Source organism: Podarcis liolepis (assembly GCF_965112155.1).
Source record: "Podarcis liolepis genome assembly, chromosome: 2".
Taxonomy (NCBI): Eukaryota; Metazoa; Chordata; class Lepidosauria; order Squamata; family Lacertidae; genus Podarcis; species Podarcis liolepis.
The window spans coordinates 29067717-29085921 of record NC_139555.1 but is presented as its reverse complement, the minus strand read 5'-3'; the positions used below and the strand labels follow the sequence as shown (position 1 = coordinate 29085921).

General features: G+C 45.9%; 1 protein-coding gene across 1 annotated transcript; it reads left to right on the top strand.

The window, feature by feature from the left end:
- Window positions 1-487: 487 nt before the first annotated feature.
- On the top strand, window positions 488-14058 carry PVALEF (parvalbumin like EF-hand containing). The gene is made up of 5 exons (XM_083490611.1): window positions 488-570; window positions 9270-9385; window positions 10099-10234; window positions 12065-12180; window positions 13284-14058. Exons 2-5 carry the CDS (start codon window positions 9280-9282, stop codon window positions 13328-13330), a joined length of 405 nt encoding a protein of 134 aa, XP_083346737.1. The 5' UTR covers window positions 488-570; window positions 9270-9279; the 3' UTR covers window positions 13331-14058.
- Window positions 14059-18205: the final 4147 nt, after the last annotated feature.

The following is an 18205-nucleotide window of genomic DNA, read 5'->3' as shown; positions in this document are numbered from 1 at the left end:
TTTTGTTTGATACTTTATAGTGTTAGCCATGTTGAGAAACTTTGGATGGAAAGATGGGGTACACATTCATAAATGGGAGTTGCTAATTCAGTTAATGTGTTTCAAATTAAACTTGCTTTTGCTCTTATTTTAATCTGGGGAAAACGCCTCCCTACTCCTCTGAAAAGCTGGGAACAGGAACTGACAATATGGCAGAGCATGATCCTCGTCATTCCAGCCCATTTCATGGGAAAGGACTGGTTTCTGCTGCATAATGGTAAACTTGTTTGCCTGTTTGTTTGTTTGTCTGGTGGAGAGCATACTCCACAGATCTTCGCTTTGGCCAATATGATATCTGATGCCGAGCATCCAGTTGCCAGCAGCAATTGATAATACCATGCAACCCCGGAAGATGACCCATTGGCGTCTTGAAAGGGCCCAGGAGAATTGCAGGATGCATCCCTGACAGGTGCATCTTGCCATAAATAGCAAAGCTGAGCAAAGGGACCTGGGCTTATAAAAGCCAGGGAGGTGGTTTTAGCTTTCCAAAAAGGAGCCTCCAAGACACAGCCTGAGGAAATTCTGCGGGAGGTAAGTGCTTGCTGTGGATATAGTCAATGCCTAGAGAGAGGCAAGCTAATGTATTAATATGGTAGCCAGAGGGAGGGTACAGTTAGAGAATAACCGCTAAGTTTTTCCAAGAGCATTAAGAGTCACACTCAGAAAATCCCTGTGATTAGTGAAAGAGGGAAAGAGTGGAACTAGTGAAGGCAGTCAAACAATCCAGTTCTGAGAGCTAGAACAGTTCGAGAGCTTAGTAAACTGGTTAGGAATACTAGCTTTGTCGAAGGGATGTTCTATGAACCAAAAAAGGCTGTTGGCATTTAATCAAATCAGTGACCCTGGCTCACATGGAACACCTGCGGTGCACAGCATAGGTCGGATGGCTATGGAAAACCAACACATTGAAAAGCTAACATCCCATGGTATTTCAGGCAACAGGTGCTGAAACCACTGATTGAAAGTTGCAATAAAGGAATTGGTGGTGGTATTGCTGTGGAAAGGATAGCCAAGATAAAGGGTAGTGGCAGATGCATACTGATGTTTGTTTGTTTGTTTGTGAAGGAGGGGATTTTGAAAAGTGGGGGCCAGTTGGCTCTTCATGCTATACCCTGATTAATGGCGTACTGTGAATTAGGAGATGGCTCCTGGGTCGCTGTTCCTTTAGTATGAGAGTGGGATGCAACAGGCCGTGGACCTTGGCATAGTGTTATGTCCAATATAGATATTGTGGTTTGTTTTGCTCAGTTAAACCCTGACTGGGAAGCCAAGAACAAACTTTGGATTCAGATGAGAAACTATAATCCATAGTTTGGATGTAGTGCTAAGTCAGGGGTCATTCTTTGTTGCTGCTGCTAGGGGAGGAGCAAAGCTATTAGCTATCTTGTTCAGTCCCTGCTCCTTCCAACCTAGCAGTTCAAAAGCACGTCAAAGTGCAAGTAGATAAATAGGTACTGCTCTGGTGGGAAGGTAAACGGCGTTTCCGTGTGCTGCTCTGGTTTCGCCAGAAGCGACTTAGTCATGCTGGCCACATGACCCGGAAGCTGTCTGCGGACAAACGCCGGCTCCCTCGGCCAGTAAAGCGAGATGAGCACTGCAACCCCAGAGTCGTCCACAACTGGACTTAATGGTCAGGGGTCCCTTTACCCTTTTTTTAACCTGTAATGTAAGCCATTAACGATAGCTAACGATGGCTAAATGTGACCCTTAAACAAGGCCTGTGTATGTGATGCTTTGGCTACACCCACAGGCTCAGGACTGGAGATGGAACAATCTGCCCATTTCAGATCTCTGTTTCTCCTTTTCCCAGTCTTGGATTCAGTTCTCCACATTTCTACAGCAACCTGCAAATTTTATTTTTAAAAGTCCTCATGAAAATTCTTCAACAATCTTGGGTGAATTTCTTCTGATAAACATGTTTGTATGCAGTTTTGACCAATCTACACATTTCTGCAGGCAATTCCTCCTACTACAAAGCATTTTTGTATGTTATCATCACCAATGTATTCCCTTGTCTGCACGTTTGTCTCCAATCTCATACCCTCCAACATTTATCCGATGAAAACAGGGACATCCTAAGGAAAAGTGGGAAATTCTGGAATCAAATCAGAAACCGAGATGGCTTCTCTAAATCAGGAATGTCTCTGGAAAATAGGGACACTTGGAGGGTCTGCAATCTATGTTTTTTTGTAAACATTGTTTGGTTGGAGAGCTTCATCACAAAATTCGAATAGGTTTTTGCTCCCCTGTGGTTTTAGAAAGTGCAAATCTGATAGATTCGGCTTAAATGCAAACTGAATTGAATTACTCCCCCTTGCCTACTCAGGACTCCAATGCACAAGCCTGCTCTTGCTGCTACTACAACTTCTGTGCAGTTATTTGGTGCCAACAGTTTGCTAAGTGCAGCCTTTTAAATTAAGACATAGAATAAATTAGAGCCGGTGAGGGGGTGGAAAATGCAGTTTTATTTTTATGGGGGGAAGACATTTAAATGCTGTCTCTGAAAGAACTTGAGGAGAGATGATTTGCAAAATGTCAGTGTTGGAAAAGTCCAACTCTCAAACGCTAGAGATAGTTAAGAAAATGTTTCGTGAAGGCAGAGGGCTTCAAAGATGCAAATAGACCAAGGGGCTGGTGGAACATCAAAGACACAAATACAGCAAGCCCCTTTTCTACTTTAGACAAGAGGGCCTCCATGTCATGGCACTTTTTGCAAATGACACTTGAGCCTTTAAATCCCAGAGGGGTAGTAAAATAAGAGGGTAGTCCAGACATGTCTCCAGCAGAGGTGAGAAAGTACAACGCCTACAGAGGGTCTCTCAGCATCCGGGAGTATCCATGGGCAATATTATGGAATGACACCTCCACAGTGCCAGATGGCTTGGCAACCAGCACTAGTGAATATATTTTTGTCCAAATACTGGGATCACACCAGCATCCCCTTACCATGCCTTCACATGTCCAAATGGATTGCTTCACTATTCTGTTCTGTGAACAGCAAAACAGTCTCTGAGTTAGTTACCTCATATGAAAATGGCTGATCTCCCTGAATGCTCAAAAGTCATGGGAGAAGAACTGCCTTGTCCTTTCCTAAATAAACTCTTGGCAGGCAGAGTCCGACAAAACATGGGGAGTCCATTGGGAAAGCTGAGTTATTTAGACTGTGTGTGTAATCCTAGAACTAGTTCACATCACAAGACGTTGCCTTGCGAATATAAGAGTCCCTTAGAGGAGGCAATGGAAGGGTCAAGACGAGCACAAGAGGGGGAGCTTTCTTCAGAGTCCCAGCCAAGCCACAGAAATAAACAAGTCTCCCACTACAGTAATATGGAAGAGTGGGTGTCAGGATATATGTCGTAGAGTTTAAAGAGGAAAGTGTGGAGGACTAAGTGGGGTCAGGACAGGCCTTCAAGTTGTTGTCACCCAAGTGAGGCAAGGAAGCAGAAAATCTTGAGGAGGTCTGAGGCCTACTCAACTGGCTGCTAGGCAAGAATTGTCCAATTGCACACTTATGTGTGTTTCCTAGAAGTTCAGGCTCATGAAGCACAATGCACTGCTTCCCTAGCTTCAGGAAAGGACTAAGTTTTGGTTTCAGCTGCATTCAGTTTCATCAGGAGAGTGCTAATACTGGGGAAGACGAGCTACGACAGAGCCTGTTGAAGGACAATAGTACAGGCAACTGTTCGTTTACTCTGCTAATCTCCAGTTCTATCACTGTCATGGAGTACTGCATTTTTTGGGGATTGGGACAGGTTAGGCACATAGCTGTCAGCTTTCGGATTTGAAAATAAGGGAACAGCAGCCTCACCTGTCCCGGGGACAGTCTATGGGATATCTAAACATCCAGGATAGCAGCAGGAAGCAGCAGGAAACGGCACTGGAATAAAGGAATTTCCCACCAAAAAAAGGGAAGGTTGACAACTACAGTTAGGCAATCTTTGCACGCAACAGGTTTCACACAGAGGCCCACCTTGGTGGGAAAGATTGTTAGGAAACAAAATGATCACATCAGGGTGTGGACACCTTAAGGTTCTTCACATGTCAGCACATGACCGATCTAGGTTTGCAACATTTCACCCCAATCTAGCCTGGTTGCCCTCTCAGGCCACTGATTTGCAGCCTTCTCACACCTGAAGCCACACTGTATGAAAGTCTATTTCTCATCCAGCTAAGAACAGGAACCCTCTAACACACTGCTCCAATCCCGTTTTTCAAAATGCTCACAGCTAGGTCTAGCTCCATTTGTTCCCTAGCAGTATTTTAAAAATCCCCACAGTATTTCACCAAAGTTGAATGATAGTTTTTACTTTGAAGAACTTGGTGGAATATATATGTAAAACAATTTCGACCCAATGAATTCCTAGGTCATATCAAACTCAGCAACCATGAGGCCACGCTAGGAGTGCAATTGGCAACTGGCGTTGGCACGGCTGATTTGCCTGCAGATGCATTCATCCAGAATATTAACTTCTCCTATGGGATGCAACAGTTCACTGTAGGTGTGAATTTGAAATGTGGCCTTGATTAAACCTTTGCAGCACGGGTCAGCAAAGGCAACATTCTTTCTCTACATTGAACAGGACTTAGCTGGGAACTAACATTCGTCTGCATATCTTTTACATAGTAGATCTTTCTATACTGCAACTCCCATCTTCCCTGAGCTACTGGTATTCTGGCTGGGGCTGAAGGGAGTTGGAGCCCATGTTGGCCACTCTTGATCTAACCCAAAAGGGAACGCTCAGTGTTTTTCCTAATGCTTACAGCCTGGTTTATCCGATATGCTTTCATGTATACCAAGTGACAGTGATTCTGGGATAGTGTGGCCAACTGGCAGCTTGTAAGCTGCATGCAATTTTATCTGCCCTCTGGAGAACCTGCCAGAGACGTGCCAGAATGCCCCCCCGCCCAGTTTCAGCTGGAAGAAGAATGGGTGGGGTGGGGAGCAGGGATTGCCTTTCTGCCTAGGCCTGCTTTCCTATCATGGGATGCAAACGTTGCTTTTATAAGCTCCTGCATCACACCAGCCTACATTCTGCATAATCAAATGTCAACACTTCCACAGTCTACAGACAAACCTCACTCATCATTTCCTAATGGAGAAAAGACCACACCCTCAGGATCGGGCCCTCGGGTTTCCTTTTTCCTTGCTACTGAGAGTGGGAGCCGGCCTTGTCTTTCATCTCCTTTTCAAAAAAAAAATGTACCACCAGCCTCCCTTTTTGATCCACTCATGTTCCTTTGTAATCCAGCATTTTGCAGTGGCGTTCTGTTGTTGTTGTTAAATGAAGTGTGCACTGCAGAGTTTGGGAAGTGAGGGTGACTCACCCAGGAGTTAAGCTCGTCTAGCAGACGCTTGGCTGCCAGCGAGGGGGAAAGAGCCAAAGAGGCTGAGCCCAGTCAGCTTGATTGGCAAGATGAGCAGCTAGCTCAGTGCAACAGGATTTACTGGAATTTGAAATCTGCCTGTGGTTTTAGCAGGCAATTGAAAGCTTCCTTCTCTTGGATTAAACGGGAGATAATCTCGGTAAATAGCATGACTCCACCATGTGGGGCTGAATCCAGACGCACACGCACGACTATATCACCCAAGATTCACCTCTGTGAAGGCAAACGGTTTCATAGATGGAGGGAAGATGCTACACGCCCCTCTTCCTGCAAGGCAGTATGAACCAGAAGACATAGTGGCTTGTCTTAGGAGTGGAGGAGCAGTTCTGAATGAGTTCCTAAAGATGTTGTCTAGCACAAGCCTTGAGGCAATTAATGGCAGTCCTTAATCACCCCTGGCATATGCTCGTCCAGACTTTCCATCAAAGCTGACAATGACAGCAATCACTCAACTCGTCTAAATGATGCATTCAGTTGCCTGTTTGTTCTTCCCCACAGAAGCAGGCTTTCCTGAATATTCTACAGAATATCCATGCAGCTGCAAATTAATCCGGAGGCTCTTTCCCCTTCTCTGTGTGGCAGTGAATAACATCTCTCTTTTAATAATCATGCAATCTACATATGCTCCATTGTCCCTATTTACCAGGGAAAGTACTGGTAGGGTGTTGGGGGGGGGGCAGAGTTGCATCTTTCCCTAGTAAATTTATGTTCTCTTCTGCCTTGGATGGATTTTGGGTGTTTGTGCCCTTTTAAAAAGCTAGTCAGTGTGTACATTATTAAAGTTTTGATTCTTCAGGGTTCAGCCCCTCTCCCACAGAACCTAGAAGTCATGTATCTTAGGAGGAACATAAAATTTAATATAAAACAACTGCTCATGGCATCTCCCTCACCAGGGCTGACCTTAGGAATGTTGCGGCCTAAGGACAAAATGGTGCCTCCTGCATCCCATATAGGAAAGTCGAAGAAGCAGGCAGTTGACAAATACTTCAGCAGGGGTGATGAGACAGAGTTCGACCACTGCCCCTGAGGGCAGTAGACTAGCTTAATGAGTACAAGCCTGGCCATGTGTTGACCACAGCTCTGTCCACACTCCACCCACCACATCATCTGCCTGAGGCAGTAGCCTTACTCTGCCAAATGACAGGGCTGGCCCTGTCTCTCTCAGTTACAGGGTGGCTGTGTGTTCTTCCTCATGGGGACAGTCCTCTTTTTAAAGGAGTACTATATCTGAAGGGCTGTCCCATCCAAATCCAATTCAAAGATAAAGAAGGGAGAGCAAGATAAAACTGGACTGCAGACTGAGCAAGCACATAGGTCACCCATCACAGTCTTCACCTCTATAGTGACAGATATTGTGTTTCTATTTAAATTGTGGTGATTATTCCCAGCTTTGGACCTATATCAGTTATGCAAATTTTATGCAAGTAAGTGCCCTCTTTTTGGGCGATGCATCTTCCTTTTTTCAGTGATGCACAGGTGGCCCCCCTTCCTTAGCTGTAGGGTGATCCTGGCTTCAAAACTCAAGTGTCCACAGTTGGGCCTGGTGAGCATTTAAGGCCCCCAACGCTAATCTGTGAGTTGTCATCTGATTGGATTTTATTCTGATCCTGATTTGATTTTAGGAGGTATTTTAATTGATTAATTTTATGTAAACATGTTAAACATTTGGTGATAGCTGCTCTGAGCCCGGTTTTGGCCAGGGAGGGTGGGGTATAAAATTATTATTAATTATTATTATTATTATTATTATTATTATTAACAACATACTAGCAGGGATGGCCCACCCATGAGACAAGGTGAGGCGACTGCCTCAGGTGGCAGGATCCACAGGGACAACATATCTGGCCTCCAAGGAATGCTATCGCAGTCACAGCAATGCCTGCAGCACACTCCTTGGAGACCAGATCTGACTCCTCTTCAGCAGCCCCCTCTTGCCACCTCTACAGCAACCTCTTGGCAAATAAGGAGGCATTGCTGGTCTCCTCCCACCCCTAGAGAAGAAATGGTGGAGGCTGCCTTCTGGGGTGGAGCTGCACCTTCCCGGTGTGATTTAGGGCAGGCACCTTTCCCAACCGCAATTGGCCTTTGATTCCCACTTCAACCATCTGATTTGACCTGCCCCCTCCCTTTGTTCCTGATGCCCTTCTTCCCTCACCCCTTCTTCCCATTTTGTGGTTCGCCTCAGGTGCCAAAACGTATTGGGCTGACCCTGCGTGCTAGCAAGCTGAATGCTGACTCGGCCATTAATTTGTACCTCATCCCCCACTCATGCGCGAGATGAGCTACAAGCCTTTAAGAAACAACCGTGTTCTGCATGACCATTCATGCCTTTATTTGTCTGTTCACCACCGTATTAATTTTAGAAAGGAAACAGTGCAAAATTACTCTGGGGATTGCTGGTGGGGGAGAGATTTATTGGTAACATAATAATGTCGGGGGGGGCGGGGAGGAATCAGTGCATTGCATAGTTGGCTTTCTTGTAAAGTTGAAGAACCTTTTTTAAAAAAATAATAATCAAGGAGTTTGACAGAGCAGAGGAAAGGAAAGACACAACTGGGGAGAATGCCAAGAGAGTGTTGCTCTTGAAAAAAAACATTATGTGTTCCTTCACCCTCAACAAAGGGTGTGAGTGGAGGAAAATGAGTCTTGGCTTTTGCACACTGATGAAATTGAATTGCCCTTGGGCCCTGCTGTTCACCAGTTCCACCCCTCATTACTGAACCAGATAACCCTGCAACAACTCTAAATTAGTATATGTACCGTAGTTGGTTACATTGTAAGATTGAACATCCTAAAAAGTATCCTTAAGTTTTATGTTGTTGTGTTGTTGCTGTTGTTTTTTAAAAAAACACTTTATGATAGCTTTACTGGTTAACTTGTTTCAGAAGCAAATTCAAGACAGATTTCTGTGGAGTAAATAAAAATACAGTGGTACCTCGGATTAAGAATTTTATTCATTCCGGAGGTCCGTTCTTAACCTGAAACTGTTCTTAGCCTGAAGGACCACTTTAGCTAATGGGGCCTCCTGCTGCCACCGCATAATGTCTGTTCTCATCCTGAAGCAAAGTTCTTAACCCGAGGTACTATTTCTGGGTTAGCAGAGTCTGTAACCTGAAGTGTCTGTAACCCAAGGTACCACTGTAGCATATAGAGAAGAGCAAAGGAAGCGGCCTTATTCTGAGTAGGACAATCGGGCCATCTAGCTGAAGACTGCAATTGGCAATGACTCCCCAGAGTTTCAGAAAGAAGACTCTCCCAGTCCTACTTGGATATGGCGTGGATTGGAACACTGAGCCATGGGCCTTCCTTGAGGAAAAGACCAAGGAAGAGTACAAGAGACTGGTGGCAGCAGTACAAATCACAAAGCACCTAGTTTAACTGTCTTACCCGCCATGAGGAGAAGGAGTCACTCTGAGTCTCAGTTCCCTCGCCCCACCTGCAGTAATGCTGACTTACCTTGCAGGGTTATTGCAAGGAACAGCAACTCAGTAATGCGCATGAAGTGCTTTGAACATTTGAAAGTACCGTACAAGTATTAAGCATGATCATCTTATAGGGCTGTCATAAGGATTGCAGAGATATTTATGTGAAGCACTTTCCACACTGGAATGTGCTTCATAAACACTGCTTTGAAGCAGTTCCTAAGATTCACCTGCAGCTTTTGAGTTGCTGGGATTTGTTTGGCTTCTTCCACTTCTCTACCTGCCCCCCCCTCTCTGCAGAGAAGTTGCTTGGAGGAGATTGTGATGAGACAAGGGGGAACACTCAAGTCAGACTAGTGTTGCTGATGCGTTATGTGCGATACAACTGCATCGTCTTACATCCGCACTCCATTTCTTTTGTAGCAACAACGGTATGGCGGACGATTTTACTTGCCAAGTCAAGAAGATGGCCTTGGCCATGGGGGCATCCCTGTCTGACAAGGATATTGACCTGCTGCCTTCAGACATGAGGCATCATGGTAAGGAGCAGATTATGGGTGCAAGCCACGGTGCATATCTGCAAGAGATGTTTAGATTAGCTCATCTGGAGCAACAAGCACTCCCCAGTCCTTTACACTGACCTTCAACCACACAACCCAAAGGTTGCATACAGTCCCTCCCTGGATTCCCCCCCCCCATTATTTCAAAAAGTATTTACTGATCGTTCCCACATGGGCCACCCAATGTGATAGATTTTAACAAATATTGTGTGTGCATATACCTCTCTCATAGGTACCTCACTGTGGTGCTGAATGGCTTTTGTAACCCTCCAGATCCCCAAAATGTGTCTCTTTTAATTGGCCACACCCACCTTTTTACTTCAGCCATGCCCACCTTGACACATGGTCCTCAGAGGTCAGTGCAGCCTTTGGCCTGAAAAAGATTAGAAGAACACTCCTCACAAACCTGAACTCAAAGGGTGGACAACAGATTAATGAGTATAACAGGAGGTTAACTAATCTACAAGAGATCATCATAAATATGAACCATACTGCTAAATAAATGTAAATCTTTGGTTCAGTGTCTACAGGTTCTTTTCCTTTGGGGCCCCATTTTGGAGGTCTGGGTAGCTGCGCCTTGTATGGGAAGTCAGAGCTTGCTCGCCTCACTTCTGTAAAGTCCTTCAGCCCCCAAAATCCACCTCACCGTAACAAAGCAGTTTTTGAATTAAAAGCCACCCAATCTGTTGCAGCTTCATTCAACTACGCCAAGTTCTTTGAATATATGCGGCAGTTTCTGACATCAGATGACCGGGAGATACACTTGCGAAAGGCCTTCCAAGTGCTTGACAAAGACGGGAGTGGATTCATTGAGTGGAATGAAATAAAGTAAGAAACCTGTGCTGTGGAGTGTTGCCAAGTGCCAGGAGGAGTCAACCTGGGACGACACCCAACATTGGTCAAACCGAGAGTACAGTGGTGCCTCGCAAGACGAAAAGAATCCGTTCTGTGATTCTCTTCGTCTAGCGGTTTTTTCGTCTTGCGAAGCAAGCCCATTGACGGATTAGCGGATTAGCGCTATTAGCGGCTTTTAGCGGCTTATCTGCTGATCGGATCAGCTGATAAGCGGCTTAGCGGCTTAGAAAAGGGGGGGGAGGGGAAAAAACCAGCAGGAACTCGCAAGACATTGTCGTCTTGCGAAGCAAGCCCATAGGAAATTCGTTTTGCGAAGCACCTCCAAAACAGAAAACTCTTTCGTCTAGCGAGTTTTCCGTCTTGCGAGGCATTCGTCTTGCGGGGCACCACTGCATATTGAAATCGATGTGCTTAACTCCGTTGATTTCAGTGGGTCTGCTCTGTGAATGACAAGCATTGGGTATCACCCATTCATTATTCTTACAACGCAGAATAATTTCTACATACACATAATTTTTGGAAGGTTACTTAATCGCTATGGATTACCTTTTTTCAGACTCGAAGCTAAAAAGGATCTCAGGTAGCTGGGCTTGCCTGAGACCTTTAAGTGTTGGTTTGGGAACCAAATGCCCCGCAGAGTGGCCTGGATTAGGGCTGGGCAATATCTGGCTTTCGACATTGTGATCTATCACCAGCTAAACATCAAAATATACCAGTATATCACAATGTGTGAAATAAGGATGGAGCTATGTAGAGGCATTGGCTGGCTGCACAGTTTTCCCCACATTGTGATTTTTGCATAGCACGTGTGCACGCACACACACACTTCGTGATATATTGCCAGGTCAAAAATTATGAAACCAATATCACAATACAGGCTTCAAACCAGTTTTGAACGATCTATCGCCCAGCCTTAGCCAGGATAGATATGCGAACTGATGAGACCCAGCACTGAAAAAATACATATTTCTGACCAATGCTTTCCCATAGGTTACACTCCTTTTGGCACACTTTTGGGTGTCAAATTACCCTCCCTGTGGCAACCTACCTGCTGCTTGTCTGTCATTTTTCTTGGACTCAAGAGGGCCAGTTCTGTTCAGAGAGAACTGGGATACGTTCCCCGGTCAATCCTCACCCCATGTGTTTGGATGACAAAACGCAGGAGAGCCCTGCCTGAAATCATTATTGCAGAAAACGTTTGGGCTCACTACTCTTATCATCCTGGCATGTCAGGCTGCACTGCCAAAACCCACTTCTATCTATAATAATGACAAACTCTGTTCTCTATTGCACTTGATAACCTTGGCTAAGACGATTAAGACACATCCTGCATGCTTAACTATAGGCATCCAGGTCTGTCAGCAATTCAGCTTCCCCCTCTCCCCCTTTCTTTTCTTGCTGCAATCCTGTATCCCAAAGCAGGAGAAAAGAGATGTCCCAGAAGAGCAGATGTCTCTGCTACATGAGATGTGGAAAAACAAGCCTACTGTATAGCCTGGAACAGGAACAGGGAACCTGTGGCCGAACAACTGGTGTTGGGACAACAGCTCACATCATCCCTTACCATTAGTTATGGGGCTGATGGAGCCCCAGGTTCCCCACCCCTGAGCTAGAATATCTTGCAAAACAAGACGCTCCAATTCATAGAACCTTAGATTTGTAGCCCTGGAAGGGATCCCAAGGGTTATCTGGTCCAGCCCCCTGCAATGCATTTGTGATACTGGCTCTGCTACTGACTGAAGAGTAATCGCAGGACCACATGCTTCCACTCCCTGAGGCTCAGCTTTTCCCTCCTGCCCTTAGGTACATCTTACAAACAGTGCCCAGCAATATGCCAGTGGTGCCCTTATCAGATGAAGAGGCTGAAGCCATTATCCAAGCAGCTGACACAGATGGGGATGGCCGGATTGATTTTGAAGGTGGGCAGAGAATGTATCATGGCAGTGATGGGGGCATCTCTGGGGTATACAGCACTGGGGGCTCAGAAGCAGAGGGCGCCTAGTACTATTTAGAACTGGATGGGTCTACCTGCCCAGTTCCCTGTATCCAATACTGTAAGGGGAAAGGCATGTAAGCCTAAGCAAATGCAAAATGTGGCAGAAGAGCTCCTGCTGAGATTTGATCACCACATCTGGGGCTGATCCAAAGGACATCACTAGAACCAGGTACTCAGAAGATAATCTTGGCAAAGTTATATAAACTGCCAGGGAATACTGTTGGGACAAGCGGCCCTGGAACAGGTGGGAAGTGAGAAGCCTAGAAATAGGCAGTGTTAATTTTGGATTGCCTTTTGTTGATTGTTGTGTAGTGCCTTGTTTTTAAAACTAATAAAGCATTTAAAAAAGAGAGTGAGAGAAGCCTAAACATAGGCTGCGGCCACTTTTGATGGGCACTTTGGTAAGCAATACAGGTCAAATACATTGCCTGTCTCGCAACCATTACCCCCCAAATCCCCTATGCTAGCCTTTTTACATCTCCTAGGCTAGGGCTTACCCACACTTATCTTTTACCCTGCTCTTTCCAGGTCTGCGCTTTAGTGCTCAGTGTCAATTCAGGTTTTCCATGGATTGATATTTGCTCCGATTGAGCTTTAAAGAGCAGGCTTTTGCAGGGAAAGCTCCAGAGCAAAAAAAAAAAGGAGGGGGGGATGCTCAGACATGGAGCTTTAAATAGCAGACCATGCCTGGAAAGAGAAGAAAAGTAAGCAGAGATAAATAAGCCCCTAGTTTGAGTTTCCCCTCAAGTAATGTCTGCTCACCAACACTGAACTAGTTAATCAATCAATTCAATTTATATCCTGCCCTTTCTCCCAGAGGAGCCCAGGGCATTAATAATATTTAGCTGCTCATGCACTTGGGCTCTGTCTGTAGAACTGGTGGTGGTCCCCAAAATTTATGAACTGGCTTATTCATACTTTTTTTTTTTTAATGGGGAGGCAAAAAGTTAATGAATAACTTCCTTAAATGCAGCCCCCACCCCAGACACCAGACCTACCTACTTCATCTGCCTGTTTCTATTGCAGAGTTTTCCGATATGGTCACAAAGGAAAAGGTTCCAAAGAAAAAGTAGAAGAGACCAAGAAGAACGGCCTCCCATTTCCCTACGCAAGAATGCTGTGCTGGGGGTGGGATGATGGAACTTACCTGTCTATGATCATGTTGCACTTTTTGAAAGATCTCTCCCTATTATTAATATTTTTGCAGGATGCAGTGGGTGGGTGTGGGGGGAATCTGCAGCTTGCTGTCAGGGCGTGCTGAGAGAGGCCTCTCTCCAAACTGGAAAACCAGCCCGTTAGTCACAAAATGCTACCCAGCCCTTGAATAGGTTTCTTTCCAGGCCCAGGCTACCTGCCCCAGAGCGATTATATCTCACCTGGCCCGGCAGTGGCAGACTCCAACTATGGCGACGGAGCGAGACCAGCTCTCCAAACTCTTAAGGGGTGATTATGGTTAAGAGGCACGTGCTTCCTCCTTTGTCGCAAGCCATCCTTTGGTCTGTGTTCATCAAATTTAGCTTTGGCCTAGCTGCTCCCCACTTTGCCTGGTAGTAGACTGACTGCTTTTGGTGGGGAAAGGAGAACGGTTTGCCTGCGTTTTTGGACAAGACTGAAATCGAACCGGAAATGCTTGTGCATGTTTCACAGCCTGCCCAAATCCTGACAAGATATTTTCTCTCTCCCTGGACCTTCCTGCTAGCTTTCCAGTTAGGAACCGTTAAGAGCCTAGTGGGTTTTGCGCCAAAGGAAAATGCTACTTTGGTCCTTTCCTGTCCAAGGCAAATAAAAGCCTTCTGTTTTAGCTCAGTGGCTACTGCGTCCTCCTTTGTCTTGACTCTTTGCTTTTGTTTCACCCTCATTGGGGTCTTGGGGGGGGGGACAGGACGGGAAAGAAGGAAAGCTAGTGGCAGATCTGCAAACCCCCACAAACTGGGTCTCTGTCCTGTGAGGAAGGGTTCTGCTTCCCTGGACAAATAGCAGTAGGCCTCATCATCAGCTGAACACATTCTGCTGCCCACACTGCTGATCCCAGGTGCTTTTTATGTGTCAGTTGGGCTAGGATTTCTTCCCAAAGTCACATTCTCACTTCCAGTGGTGTCTGAATTGAGGCTTGATGGGGCGGAAGGCAGAGAGGCCTACAGGAGGAGGCCTCAGGTTCCTCCCTGCTGAGGGCAACACTGAGACTAAGAAAAAGAAAGCAGATTGCCACTGTCACTCCTGGGCTGGTTGTAAGTAAGAAGGCAGGCTGGCTGCACTTAGCTGGGCACTGCCCCATTTGCCCTAATGGACCAGCCCTCCACTGCTAACTTCAGAGGGATCTTCCTCAGAACGGATGAGAGAAACGTGTGCATGTGTTGCATTCACTCTCCCTTGCCTGCTCTGATGTCATTGATTATCACAACGCACCCAAACCCTCCCCAACGAGCATGCCTTTAAGCTGCACGATAGATACAAGGACACATTTAACTTCATATCGAGTCTGACCCTAAAGAGTTTGATTTTCATCCTCCTTAATTTGAGCAGTGCCTACCACAGCTGCAGGGATGTGGGTAGCGCTGTGGTCTAAACCACAGAGCCTAGGACTTGCCGATCAGAAGGTCGGCGATTCGAATCCCCGCGACTGGATGAGCTCCCGTTGCTCAGTCCCAGCTCCTGCCCACCTAGCAGCTCGAAAGCACATCAAAGTGCAAGTAGATAAATAGGTACCACTCCGGCGGGAAGGTAAACAGCATTTCCGTGCGCTGCTGTGGTTCACCAGAAGCGGCTTAGTCATGCTGGCCACATGACCACATGTCTGTGGACAAACACCTATAGAGCGAGATGAGTGCCGCAACCCTAGAGTCGTCCGCGACTGGACCTAATGGTCAGGGGTACCTTTACCTTTACTTTACCACAGCTGCATGGGTTGTCGAACCTTAACAGCAGAGCTTTCCATACTTTTCATGTCGGTGACGCACTTTTTAGACACGTATCATTTCGTGACACAGTCGTTCAGTTTTACTAGCAAACTGGAAGTTAAACTAACCCCTTTCCAGCCCCCTTAAGGCGCATGGGGACTGTTTGTACGACATACCTACATGCTGCAGCCGACACACGTGTCACGGCACACAGTTTGGAAAGTTCTGCCTTACAGGGTTCATACCCCAGGAGGCGCTCCCTGGCTGCTGGGAAGGATCTGAGGATGGCAGAGCAGCGGTGGCAGAGCCAAAGAGTGCCCCTACTTCACCAGAGTGCATCTCAACCGTCATGTGCTCAGAAGAGGGCTGGTTTTTAGCACATGGCCTGAGAGAGGCTGGTTCTGGATGAGAAGGTTCTGCTCTGTCAACTCAGTCAGGGATTCCTCTTTTCTGCCTACAGGCTCTTAGCAAGCTGAAGTAAAGATGATAGAAATCGGCTTGCTTTGGAGAAAAAAGAAAAGGCGAATGAACAAGAGACAGGTTGCCCATGTGCACTTGAAGCCTCCTCCATCCAGCACAGCTCAGCTTTTTTGAGGTTAAGAGAATAGTGCCATCTGGTGGCACCTGTGCTACACTGGCTTTTAACACATCCTCCAAAGGTGAAAATCACATGATTGTCGGCAAAGCAGGGCCAGCCTTGCCATTTGGCAGAGTGAGGCAATACAGCTCAAGTGGCAGGTGCCTGGCTGTATGCTTTGGTTGTGGGGTCAGAGCTGTGCCACATAGTTTGCCAGGTATCTCCATAACTACCCTGCAGAGAACACTTTCCTACCGCTAGTACGGAAATAAAATTCAGGTGCCAGCCCAGTCAGCTTCTGTACATGGTATTGGGGGGGATGCCATGTTGCCCTTTGCCTCAGGCAGCAAAATGCATTGGGTGGCAAAGTCACCACAAGTTGAACTTTTCCAGAGGGTTGTTTTGGGGTTTTATTTTAGCATGATGACAGGTCCCTGTGAATTATCACTCACGGACTGGAGTCATTAACTCCTATTCATATCTGGGAAATCTACACAAAGGGCAATGGCCATGTAACTTCAGTCTTGGTCCTGAGAGGATTCAAAAGGCCATGGTTGATTTCTACTGCAGCATACAACATCCATGTTAAAGGATTTGTGGGGTGGTGTAAGAGAATAATCATGCTAACTGGTTCCAAGAAAGGATGGACATGACAGACAAGTTGCTATGCTCCCATAGGGATGTTTCAAGGGGTCTGAGAAATCTATTTGTCTCTCCTTGTGGAGCTTATAACCTTAGCAAGAGAACACTGGACAGAGTAAATCTGTCTTCTGGAATTTACTATAAATGACAATTCCACTGGAGCAGCCCTCTTGCTTTCAGCCATCTGAAGCTTCGCATATACATTGTTTGTTGCCATGGAAATGTGCTACCATAAAGACGATTGAAAATAGCAAACATTTCATTAAGAACCATCACTTTGAATAATGCATCTGAATTCAGAAGATGCCAAGATGTTAGAATTCAATAAACAGTTTCATGTACAGTGATGTTTTGACCTAAATCTGATGTCAAGCTACGGCTCTAAATCGCATTAGAAAATATTGCAAAGCTCAGACATATAATGTTCCTGCTGGTTACTAATGCTAGCCTTCTTTCAAGCTCCATTGCAACTGTAGGGCTTGGGCCACTCTCCAAGATAAACCCTGCATAATCAGTTATATAATGCAGCTGTATTATTTGTGTCTGAAAGGGGCATTGGCCTAGAAATTAGCTAACTGCAAAGATCAAACGTTGCACAGAGAGAATCAGAGGATTAGTACAAGGCTAAATGCCTGCACAAAATGGCAGCACTCCCCACCTTTCTACACATTCCTACTTTACTAGTTGCCAGAGTTCTGCTTTGCAAGGTTCATCCCCGCAAATTCAAAAGTACCCTGAAGCCAGCAAGTGGACCAGCCATGCTGACTGAGGATGATGTGAATTAGAGTCTAACAACATCTAAGGGGGCACCACGGGTTCTCCATCTTTGCACTAAAGCAGGGGTCAGCAACCTTTTTCAGCCGTGGACCTGTCCACCATCCCTCAGACTTTGTGGTGGGCCGGGCTATATTTTTTTTTTGGGGGGGTGTGAACGAATTCCTATGTCCCACAAATAACCCAGAGATGCATTTTAAATAAAAGCACACATTCTACTCATGTGAAAACACCAGGCAGGCCCCACAAATAACCCAGAGATACATTTTAAATAACAGGGCACATTCTACTAATGTAAAAACACGCTGATTCCCGGACCATCCACGGGCCGGATTGAGAAGGCAATTGGGCCGGATCCTGCCCCTGGGCCTTAGTTTGCCTACCCCTGCACTAGAGTAACTCAGCACGGATTCATGCAAAAAGGTAACATGACCAACACATGAAGGTAATCTGGATCAGCTGGTAGTTTGGTATTGTTGTCTCTGGAAGTGGTAGAAGATCAAGGATGACTTTCTGAGCAACAGCATACCAGCTTCGTATAGGTGCATGCATGCAGTCAGACCTCTTCCAAAGAGCAGGAATGGGCAGTGTGGCCTCACAGTTTTGTGGAACAACAAATCCTTTAACTCAGGATGCAGTCAGGGATGAATTTTGAACACCGCCCTTTGACGTCTTGCATTAGCAGTTACTATGCCTGCTATGAGCAAACATTTTGGAGCTATTACCTAATAGTGGCCCTGAAAGAGACCATCTATTGAATGCAAAGTCAGGTTAATGTACACACAGGAACATGCATGTGTATGCAGTTTATAAATGCACACACACAGCAAGTGAGTAACCAGGATTATTCATGTTAGTGCTTCCAAGCTTTGCATAATTACAACGGATAACAGCCCTGAACACTGTTTGATCGCTGAATTTCATCAACAATGCAAATAAATTACAGTAACCAGGCTTCTTTCAGGAAAACCTTATGCCTGCAGTCCTGTGCATAATTATTTGAAGTCCCACTAAACTTCATGGGACTTGTCTAAGCTAAATTACACAAGGTTAGGTTG

What these genes read in the sequence shown, in the direction of transcription:
- PVALEF (XM_083490611.1), top strand. Translation starts at nt 9,280, where the DNA reads ATGGCGGACGATTTTACTTGCCAAGTCAAGAAGATGGCCTTGGCCATG. An exon ending in TTCAGACATGAGGCATCATG is followed by an intron (nt 9,386 to 10,098) that starts GTAAGGAGCAGA and finishes AATCTGTTGCAG; the next exon opens with CTTCATTCAACTACGCCAAG. An exon ending in ATTGAGTGGAATGAAATAAA is followed by an intron (nt 10,235 to 12,064) that starts GTAAGAAACCTG and finishes TCCTGCCCTTAG; the next exon opens with GTACATCTTACAAACAGTGC.